The 12341-nt window shown below is 34.5% G+C and overlaps 1 protein-coding gene across 1 annotated transcript in view; it reads left to right on the top strand.

Annotated features, from left to right (window-relative positions):
• The window catches only part of LOC149783802 (choline O-acetyltransferase-like), a 34240-nt gene extending 26069 nt beyond the window's left edge, over nucleotides 1-8171 (top strand). The window contains exons 10-14 of the mRNA XM_089932028.1: nucleotides 207-329; nucleotides 589-727; nucleotides 4902-4964; nucleotides 5359-5496; nucleotides 6722-8171. Coding sequence (XP_089788154.1) covers nucleotides 207-329; nucleotides 589-727; nucleotides 4902-4964; nucleotides 5359-5496; nucleotides 6722-6931 — 673 coding nt within the window. The 3' untranslated portion in view covers nucleotides 6932-8171. The remainder of the gene's footprint in view (nucleotides 1-206; nucleotides 330-588; nucleotides 728-4901; nucleotides 4965-5358; nucleotides 5497-6721) is intronic.
• Nucleotides 8172-12341: the final 4170 nt, after the last annotated feature.

Here is a 12341-nt window from a genome sequence, read left to right as displayed (position 1 = left end):
CTATAATTTGTTTGTTATATGCAGTCGTAACCAATGAAAGTGAGCGCGACTAAATGCTAATTCAAATTGTCGTAAACTGTAGAGATATATGAATGTAAAGTCATCTTATGAACCATACAAAGGGCGAATGAATCGTGTGAGAAGGTAAAAAAAAATGAAACAGGAAATCGATATTCATGGATCATTGATATTATTTTCCTCTGTAGGCTCATCAACGACTTAGATTTTTCCATCCTAATGTTCGACCATTTTGGTCGAGAGTTTCCAAAGTCACAAAATATGAGTCCGGATTCCTTTACACAACTGGCGTTGCAGCTTACATATTACAAGTAAGTTTATATACTGAGGGCAGTTTAAGTAGACTAATATAGACATTATGTAAGTAGACCAGTCTAAACACTCACCGATTTGGCCATTCTAAACATTCTCCAAGTAGACCAGTCTAAAGTTCATAAGCTGATGTATGGAACAAAGTTAAAATGCTTTTAGAGCCCGAGACAAAGTCCTTGACTAAAATACAGTATCCAAAGAAGACATGGATTACATTTTTGATTCATACATGCTGAAAATTACAAACTACCTTTGCAGGGTACACGGCCATTTTGCGTCTACTTACGAGAGCGCTTCCACCAGAAGGTTTCGTCTGGGACGAATAGATAATATCAGGGCAAATTCCTGTCCTGCACTCAAGTGGGTAAAAGCAATGGTCGGACAAACCACAACCACAGTAAGGGGTTTCTCCTTTTTGTATCAATTTAGTTCTGGTGCATTTCAGATTTTAAACAAAATTAAAGTATCAATGTTTCTCACTACAAACAAAACTAGCCCATAACCTTTCCCATATACTCGACCAATATTTGGGCCAATTATGGTCTGGAAGCGGTGTTGCTGGTGGTGTTTATGTGTTAGAACTGGTATTGGTATGTAGGAAACATTACATTTATACAACATAAGTATAAAATCGAATGATGCAGAAATATATCGTTATTTCCTTCAGGAATAACTCAGGTTTTGCTGACTTCAGATATTTCTAAAAATTAGGTTCGTCTTAAAATAATATTATTATCCGTTATGTTACCAGGACCCCATACTAATTCATTATATAAAATTGGAGGGAGGCAATTTAACATTCAGTCAATAGCATTTTCATAGTCACTTATCAAAACTACAGAATTTCAGTTTATTATCGAACCATTTATTATCTTACATTTTCCTGTACAATACACATTTAGAAAACTGATATATTTGAGAAGCTGGCAGTGTACACAAAGATCCATTTTCACCTATATCTGATATTCATGATACACAGATGCAGTAACATGTCTCCTGTTCAGGATTTAGTTCTTAGCTATTTGTCTCCATTAAAATCTTATTATTGGAACTTTATTTCGTATCAGCAAAGAAAGTCATACTGAAACTCTCACAAATTCATTTCTCCATTAACAAATTGAAATTATCTCATTTGCGCAGTGTATCAGTATAGTTGCTCATATGATATTCTTTAAATCCCATTTTGTTATTATTAGTCAATATATATGCCCTTTTTACCTCTCAATGTTGTTGGCTTGTGTTCACTTCCAACATTCTGACGAACTGAAAGGGAAAATCTTGAGAGAATACTGTATAGGACAGGTGCTGGCACTTCACGTATATGTGGTATATCATTGTTTTTCGCTAGAAGTTGCATGTGTCCCAATGTGTTACGTTTGGTATTCATATTTTCATGCTCTGAAACAGAATTTGTGACAGAGTGTTCCCTTACGTCTGTAAATCTGCTCCTTATGACCATTTCACGTTTTTTATTTTAAATTTCCTCTCCTGATTTCGTTGAGTTTCAGTGACAACTTATTTCATTTGTTTCCCAGTCATCGATAAGAAGAAATGATCTTCTGTTTATACTTTGGCAAATTTTCACAAATTAATAGTTCATATTTTGCAAACATTTGGAAAGTCCCATCGTCCGAAGTATGACTGTGTACATATAGTATATACCCAACGGCTAGTAAACATTTACGATATATGGTCTCCTACCTGTACGATTCAAGATGTTGCCAAGCGTGTAGTCCAGATTATTTTTTAAATTTTATTTTTTGTTTTGTTTTTAATCTTCTATTGTAAATTATTTTCTTCTTTCCTTCCAACACTATTTTGATAAATTTCTGGAACTGTCGGCGTTTGTTTAATTTTGTACACAAATCCATGGAGCCAAGTAGAAGACAGCAATGGTTGCGTCCCTTGATAAAGTAGTTCCTAGTGCGTTGACAGCATGACCGAGACGACCTGAGATGACCGGACTGAGATACCAAAAAAGAAGGCTATCAAAACAGCTCGATTTCACTGTCGCATGGTTGAGAATAAATTGGTTCAAACTTTAGATGGATATAAACGCATACTTAGTCGAAAACTCATCTGAACAAAAGCAAACGATGACTCGCAAATCTGGCAAACAGATCGCGCCAATTATTGATCATACAAATTATTTGGTAAATTTTTTAGTCAGAAACTATTCAAAACATTCCATCTGATAATCAGACACACATTAACTTCTGCCGCTGATATTTGTGGGGTATGGATAATACTATGCAATGTTAATGTTGCATGCTAGGTTTTGTACTAGATTTCTTAACCTTTAGATAAATAGTCCCGCTTTTTGCGAGGATAGTGTGGAAGACTGCCTCTGTGTTATACTTACTATGGTGAATGTATTAACTAATCTATTAGGTTGCTCAAAATTTATGAGAGTCGATATTTAAGGTAATGTTATATTATGCTGAAAACAAAGGGATGAGTCAGGTATCAGATTAAAATTGGTATAAATGGTTTGTAGCAAATCAAAAATTATGTTCTGCTCAACTTTAAACAACATAGCCAAGACATATTAATTCAGGATTAGTATTCAATTGATAAAACTAACAACGCATATCTCTATGGTACATCTTCTGGTACGTGTCCCTCTCAAGTTTATCGAACTTTTGATTTACTAACCTACCTAATAAACCCATTAGCCAGAGTCCGATTTTCGCCATATAAATATCACAAAGAAAGGACGGAATAACATAAATCTTATTAAAATCAGATCTCCACTGTCCTGGCTGAAGATTTAACAGCGACTGCACAGGGAACTAGTTCTGTTGACCTTTGAATTAGCCAAAGGAAATGTAGCTTTCATAAATTTGAAAATAACTGAAATCGACGCTCTTTACCTATACTGCTCGGTCTCTCAAACGCGAGTATATATGGCTTCATCTGAGTGGCTGATACAATTGTTTATGGTAAAAACAGAGGTCACCAGAACATAACCACTAAGCGGTTCCTGTCTGATCATCACACAGGACAGTGGAGAGCAGATTTTATTTCGATGGGAATAATGGTGTCATTCTGATTAACGTATGTGTATGTTTATGTATGTCATGCGGCAAAAGCTCAAATAAAAGATAAATATAATTTATTTGTAGTATGCCCATTATTATGAAAACATATGACGCAGATTCATATCAAGGAGTTATACCACACACAAAAAAAAAAAACAGAAAAAAACCCCAGATGAAAATCAATTCAAAATGTCTCAACTTGGACAATATATCTGTTGTCATCTTTCCAAATCATCGTTAGCCAAGGTTCCGATGTGATAACCCTGTCTACACATTGGCGCATCGAGCAGATTTTTCTGTGCTTCGGGTATGTGAATTTCATTTGATGCGGCGACAGGCCGCCGCATTTAATCAAACTGAAGTTGTTCAAAATTGAACACTATTCCTGTATGATCGAGATAAGAAGAGCACACAACTTGAGTGGACTGAGAAATAAGCAATTTTTCAGTACCGGTTCGTGTTTCTACAAATACCTTTCACTCAAATACATCAGTAATGGCTTCCCTCTGGTACACAGTCATAATTTTAATGTTAAACTTCCAAAGTATCATTTTTAAGTTAACTGCCCCCCACTATGTTTGACCGAGGTACAATGCACCACGCTATTGGTTAGCTGGCATTATATGCAAAAGGGAGGCAAATAACGAAATCCAATAGATGTCGCTAGGACAAAGCACCAATATATCTGTGTACAGAGTTATCATTTCGGAACATTGGCTAGAGAAGATGAGCTTTCCATAGAACAGCACAAGTTGATATATAACTAGATGTCTAACATTACGCAATAAGTAAATAATTTTTACAAAATAATTCAATCAGTAATATCTAGTTTGACACCTGCGTGATGTTATTCCTGCATCTTCGTACTAAATAGTTGCCTTATTTGGTTCAATTTAATTATTTTATGTTTGAACCCGTGTAATGTAATTTTAATGTTGAAACAATGTTACGTAAAAGTAGTACCATGGGTCTGTTGTCTGTTGCTAACCACTGTCATTAACTAACTGTTACTTGTAATCCCCACCCCCAATCATTCAATAGCCCTGGTTATCTCTTTGTGTTTTTTGTTTCAGTGTTTGCTTTGCTGGCTTAAGTTTCAAGGCCTAACTATCTTAGCTAGAATGGTTGGGAAACTACTTTGTAACTGAACATAAGCAAAAAGAGAGAGAGAGAGAAAGTTGATTAACCATTGTACTTTTTCAAACATATATATAGATGCTCTATTAAATATGTATCTTGGTGACACAAGGTGCCCCCTTGCAAGACAAAAGTAATATTAAATTTGTTTTTATGCTTCAGAAACAGACTCTTAAATATATGTTTATAGGAAACTCGTGGTCAGAACGAACACGAATTTCACAGTCTGTTTAAATTTTGTTCAAAGCAAACATTAGCACCAAGACACAATGACAACTGCAATAATCACACCATCAGTATCATATTATTGGAAGAACAGTACAACAAATTTCTTTTCATTTCTTTCACTTTAAAACGCGAAATAAACAATAAATACGTCATCATATCTTCCAGGACCAAGGAAAACTTACGTTATTACAGAAGGCGATGGACTGGCAAACCAAATATATGACCGAGGTGAAATACAATGTTTGTGACATTATCAGATGATGTATGCCACCTACCTTGAAATACATTTATGTTTCGTCTCCTATGCATCCACTTCGAAGTAAATAATTTCCTTATATATTTCCGTTTACTATAATATATATTTGAACCAAATGAGACTGCCATTAAAGGAACAGATTTGTTTAAGGTTTCTGACTTTTAATCTCAACAACAGACTACATTTCATTTACTATACAATATACGGAATTCATCGGTCTCTAATAAAAGTCATGCTCTTTATGCCAGTTTTTGTTTTCTACCATTGAATGTTATGTTATTCAAATCAAATAACGACCTAATTGAACGTTTCTAACTACTTAAAATATTAAATTATGTTAGCTATTTGTTATCGTTCTATTACAAGGCCATATTGGGTAATGGAATAGATTGTCATCTTCTGGGACTGAAGGAATTAGCGGCTGAGCTAGGAATGCCAACACCAGATATGTTCACAGACGAGGCGTACAAGATTTCCAACCATTTCTCATTGTCTACCAGTCAGGTACTGTTAGATCGTCAGTCCTACGGATAGTACCTCGAATGCATGTCGATAGCTGCTACCTCAGCTATGTGTAAAGCAAGGATTGGCTTAAAAGTTTATAATGCATGAAACTATATTTATGCTACTATTAATCCAATCATATAAACAGCCAAAATGTTCCTAAAAGGTTTCAGTTTCATTTATGTGTGTATGATTTTTCAGTAAATTACTGTAGCGACGATGTGCACATTTTTTATTTTGAAAAACAATCCAGGTTGTTCATAATGACCCTGACTTTATAGTAATGAATCATAACTGAATGGGTTTATAAAGGAAGCCATGGTAGATGATCGGGCTGGAAAACCAATGTTCGGTATCTGTTGGCCCGCATTTGTGTGACTATCTTACGTTTCAGTCTTGAATCTTAATCAAATTTAACTGGTGTGCGCTTTGTCTAGATCTTTACTTCTTCCCGTCATATTCTTTCTATATCACTTGATTAAAAATAAAAAGATTAACAGATAATCGTCTATAAATATAACAAATATAGAAAGAAATAAAGTAATTATAAAAAAAAATTGCCAGTAAAGTTTGTTAATAATACTCCAAAGAAATATATGGATGATAACTCTTTCTGTCAGGTCGAGTTGTAATAAACATGTGGCCTCCCATGTATTTTAATCCGTTCTATGGTACCGAGATAAACCCAATGAAATATTCGTATCAAATAAAATTACACCTTCACTTCTGAAAGTTACAGTTAATTTAATACGGTTTGAATTTGAAACGAATGCAGCAACTAATTTCTCAAAAGCGTAATCTTCTTGAGTTTATTAAGGTCAAATTATTTAAGTTTGCAAACCTTTGAGGTATCTTCCTCATTTTCGATTATTAATATACTGTAGGAAGCTAACAAAATAATATACTACCGTGTAAGTATCTCCCGAATTAGTTGATTTATTTCCGTTTCAGGAAGGGAGGGAACATTTTTATCGTCGTGAGGGATTGTTTTTTCTTGTTCTTCTATGTATGACTATTTCATGCAACAATTTGTTATTTAACTAACTATTTAAAAGGTTCAATCAATAATACAAGAGATAAATAGCTACGACTGACTCATTTACACTACATGATCATTACAATGAAAGAACAATTCATTTCAAATGCTTAAAATTTAATAAAAAGGCCGCCATGAAACAAATGTATAATACGTGTGTTAATATTACAGCAGTTTATTTCATTTCAGGTCTCCACAGAAACCACATCGTTTCTCTGTGGGTACGGCCCCGTCGTTCGAGATGGATACGGTGTTTGCTATAACCTACTTCCAGACAAGATCGTCGTCTGCGTCTCCTCATTTAAGTCATGTCCTGAAACTTCTTCAGATTTATTCGCCTCAACCATAGAGAACAGTTTCCTCCAAATGTATGAACTCTGTTTGAGTGCCAATAACTAAATATCTGATCAAGCGATCCCCAAAATACGGAATTTGGGAAATGTGAATGGCATATAACGATATTATATCGTGTCCGAGGAAAACAAGACTCATTCGACAAATGAATATTTAAAGTCTTCTCCTAATAGTGATGTCAAAGTGAATGGAAAACATGCTTTACATACACGTGAAAACCCTAGAACATCAGCAAAATTATCTGGTCAAAGTTACCGTTTGCTTATCTGGGAAAATATTCTAAACATTCTGCTTTGAATGGAGTATTTATATACAATCTTTCACCCATATAAGCAAACGTATTTATTCTATATAATTATTAATCAAGGACCCACTCAGGCTGAATATTTTTAAGGCAGCTAAGATAAATTTTTTAGAATTTTATATAAACTTCAATACATTGCATTGAAACTTGCAACAAAAAAACAATGAAAAAGAGTCCTGATGTAAGATAAAATTAAACCATAAGTCATAAGGCTATAATTATTATTTTGTTATCAAATTGAAATTAAATTTACTCATTGGTAGATGTTAACGCCAGATTGTATCAGCTGTTGTTGGGAAAGATAATTAGTTATTGAAAAGATCAAACTTGTAACCTTTTCAATAAAAATAGAGCCTAGGAACAGTTCTGACTCATCAATTATTATTGTCTGCTGCTAATGAGAAAACCTCGAAAATAGTTTTGTATACCAGTGCTTTAGTAGCAAACAGAATCTTAGATCAAACTGCAAATAATGGACATGCCACTGGCTGGATTATTGGTTGGATCTGATGAGGGCGTTAGACCATTAAGCTGAAAATGAATGAAACACATATTTCTTGTGTTACGAGTCCATGTTACTAAAAAGTAACAGAAAAGAGTGAAAAGCAACAAGCTTTGTAAAATTCAAGAAACCAATTATTTCCCTAACATACAAAATAACAATGTAATAAAAGGTAGCTTATGGTATTGCGAATAGAATTCCAAATAATTCCAGAATTGCAGACTCAAATCCTAATAGTTTAAAGTCCTAAATAAAATTCATTAAATGTCCAAATTTAATCTGAAGACGATGATGTGTATGTGATAGCTTATAGAGTGCTGATGTGTCAACAGTCTTTTGTTGAGTCACAGTAATATAATTGCAGGTTTGAATTCACTATAAATTCCTGTGAATATCTCTATCCAAGATGTTATGAGAGCACTTCTGTATTTATACAATAATTTGAAGAAATAAATTCTAATAAAACTGTACACAACATATAGTACAACTTTTCAAGTGCTAGTTTTTAAAGCACGACCGAATAATCCTCTCAATTACAAGAATATATCACTACCTGAACTCAGGCCACACTTAGCATTTTGTACAAACTATAATCATATCTAAAATAACCTTCTAAAATGATCATGATGGTTACAAAATAAAACATTATTATTATAAACCAGAACCTGGACTGTGTCGAATAGACCAAGGAAATGCCGAAACCTCTTCCTACACACAAATAAACATATTTGCTTCTATTAATAGTAATTCATCATGAAACATAATATGGACTACTTTCACTGCTCAGTCTAGAGGTTTGCTTATTCAAAAAAGAGCTGATACACTAAGCCAACGTTAACTTTAAGTTTGGCAATGCATTTAACATTGTCAAAGAGTCAGTCAAACTCCCAATGGTTGTATTTGTATGCCAGTAGTTTGTTAATATCGGGGTAAGACTTGACCATTTTCGCCAGGTCGAGAAAGAATCTTGGAAATACTTGAGTGAGTAAGTAAATTAATCCAACTGCACAAGTTTAAGTGAATTAGTCTATGTATGTTTGACTACATATATATATATATAGTATGTTTGACTACATATATATATATATATATATATATATATATATATATATATATATATATATATATACATACATACATACATCTGTTTCTCTAGCCATCCATCCATGCAGCTATCTATATATACACATCCAACTACATGCGGAGCCATGATAACTCACTTGGTTGATCATCAGACTTATTACAGACGCAGATTTGATACCCGCACAGGTCAGCCCACTTCTTTAGAACAGGCACTACCATTTCATAACACATATCATTATCAAAAGTGTCATTACAAACAGCAAAAGCAATGACAAATTTTATAAATCATTCTATCTGAATAAAACATCAGAACTATATAGCATGTATGTGTGTGTGTGTGTGTGTGTGTGTGTGTGTGTGTGTGTGTAACAGTGTATAAATGTGACTGAATCTACTACCACTGCATCCATATATAGTTCAACATTATACAGGGGCCCCGAGTGGCCGAGTGGTCTAAAGCGCTCACCGTTCCGGATCACTGCCATCTCACCTCTGTCTGCGTGGGTTCGAGTCCAAGGCTCGGCTAGCGTGGGTACGTGGGAAAGCCAGCCAGTAGCTTCTCGTGGGTCGGTGGTTCTTCCCTGGGTTTTCCAGGGTTCTTCCTCCACCAGTTATACTGGCCGCCATGTATAGCCTATATTGTGCTGAAAAATAGAGTTAAACCATAGAACAACAACAACATCAACATTATACACCACAACACAATTTAAAATAGATGGTGCTCTTTCTGCTACTACTCCTACTACAACAACAATTAGTACCACTACCACTAAACTTCGACCACTAAAATAGATTGACACGGGCATCAAGTTAGACTCTTGGTTATTTTCAGTTTATATATTCGGCTAATGTAGATTAATATTCTTAAGAACAAATGTTTATATGAAAGTAAACATCCATATTTTCTTTTGCTCAGGAAAGTAAAGATTTTCTCTGATTTTCCCGTAGCTTCTTTTTTTTCTTTTCTTTTTTTTTACCCGGGGAGGACATATCACCTGATAAACTGTCTCGTGTATCTGTGCTAAAAGTAAAGTCCATCTTACATTTGTTTTCTCTAATAATTTGTAGGAGCCATGTTTTTAATAATTTTTCAAACCATAGCAGAAAATAAATTATATTTGTTCAAAGTAAACCACTTGGAAGTAATGTATTACTACTGTCCCTATCAACTGATTTTCGAGTTTATCCTTAAAATCACAAAATTTATTTACAATGGGTATTGTACATGTTCAAGTTTGTGATTATATACAAAACATAACATAACAAGGTATTTACTAACAAGTCTGATATTCCTAAACCTAAAATACAGAACCCATGCGTTTACTTGATGACTTAGATAAAACATGATATATATGCATTCATGTAACAGCTCAAGTGATTGCATCATGATTGTTTTCTTTAATTCTGTTTGTAAAGCTTGACAAACGTAAGTCATAATTAGCAAAACAAGACATTTGAACTTTAATAAAAAAGCTAACTTGAAATCAGAGTTTTGATTGTTTGATAGAAGTTCACAGAAATTGCATTCTTAACTGCTATGCATATAGTCCATAACTGAATACAATTCGGCCCTGCTTTCAGTCTTATTAGCACCTACATCGGCTTCAAGACAATGCCCGATAGTAGTGTATTGTGATACATTAGTGACAATGGGACTGCTATGTTAAAACGGGTGGGGGGTGGGGGTGTGTGCTCTGGCGACAATGATAACTTAATATGGGGAAATTTAACGTGGAGTGAATGGGGAACTGAGCATATTGACAAGGGATAGGGACACTTAGCAACAATGAGACTTTAACGTTAACAATGTATACCCAAAATTGGCAACAATGGGAGTTAAACATGGGGAATTTAATGGGTCACTTTAGAGATAATGGGAAGGTAACGTTAAAAAATGGGTATATTAAAATTGGCGACAGTAGGAATTGAACATGGAAATGTAATGGGCCATGTGAGGTACAATGGCAACTTAACGTTATAAATAAGTGTATCAAAATTAGCGACAATGGGAATTTAATATGGAGAAAGTTGGGCCTGTACAGGGACAACACCTATTAGGCCAATTTAGCGACAAGGGAAATGGAACAGGGGTGAAGTCATGGTACTGCACATGAACAGCAATGTCCGCAACGCGTTATATAAAGTTATATGTCCTGCCCCGCCAAGCGTAATAACTTTTCACGGCGATTCACGGACATGGAAATTATATATACATAACACCCTAGGACGATTCACGGAAAAAAATTTATACGGACAAGCGACTGGGCCTGTATAGCGACAAAAATAGAATGTCTGTATCCGGACAATAAGAACGGAACAGGTGGGGTGACGTCACGGTAATGGACATTGACAACAATGTGACAAGGGGCTGACCTCAATTAGGCAAAACAGTGACAGCGGAAAAATCTATATCGTCTGATGGGGCGGGACATATAACCTTATAGACATAGAATCACCTAGCAAACTATCCATAGTGATGAGAGTGTTAATCTAAAATAATTTTTGTATATTCAAAACAACACTCATACTAACAAAATCAACGTTATTTACTATCAATGCATTGTGGAGGAGCAATTTTTTTATCAATATAAAACACCATTACCTACAATCACTTCAGCAAAAGAGTTAGTGATAATAGGCACGCTACTCTACATTCACACAAAACAAACACATTGAGCAGGAACAAGGGCTTTTTGTTAAGGAAAAAGCAAACACACAAATACATACAAACGTACATGCACACACAAACAAAATACACGCACGCAAACGTTTTTATTAAAGGTTAAGTTTTTTGCTAAGGGAATAAAACAAACATACAAACACAAACGTACGTGCGCAAGCATACACACACACAAACGAATGCGTGCATACAAAAACATACACACACACATAAACGTATGCGTACACACATACACACACAAAAACAAACACACATATACAAGCACACACTCTTAGCTTAAGCTGAACCGAGCAAGAGATTTCGTAGTTAATTATACATAAGTTACGTATAGACTAGCTCAGCTGACTACATTGAGCAGGGACAAGGGTTTTTTGGGGGATTTTTTTGTTAAGGAAAAAATGAACTAATATATATGATCCGTTATGCTTTAGAATATTTAAGTATTTAGGGACATATTGAAACAATCGTAACTACCTGTCAACTTATTTTCTTATAAAGTGAATTTGCACATATCAATAATGTTTTAGATAATGTATTATCTCCTTTTATTGTTAACATTCCCTTCATGATGGAAAGTTGTACCTCTGTTTCCAATGCAAATAATAGTAACTGTAGTAACATTTTTTGATATATGACCCTTGCACAAAATAAAAGTAATATGATACAATATGTAAATCATATAAAAATTATTTGTTTAAATATCTATCATCTGGGTAAAACATTTTGAAGCCCAGTGTGTACATGATAGGATTGTAAACTATTGTTACTTGCTTCAATTTTGCGACAGAAATAGGCAATGCTATATCCATTAAATCTCCAGGATTAAGGTAATACTCGTGTAAGTTCATAATTTTTCGTCACCAGTGTGATGAAACTGCTCATCATC

Source organism: Sinohyriopsis cumingii, chromosome 14 (genome assembly GCF_028554795.1).
Source record: "Sinohyriopsis cumingii isolate HCF-2022 chromosome 14, ASM2855479v2, whole genome shotgun sequence".
NCBI classification, from domain to species: domain Eukaryota; kingdom Metazoa; phylum Mollusca; class Bivalvia; order Unionida; family Unionidae; genus Sinohyriopsis; species Sinohyriopsis cumingii.
This window is presented reverse-complemented; position numbering and strand designations above follow the sequence as displayed.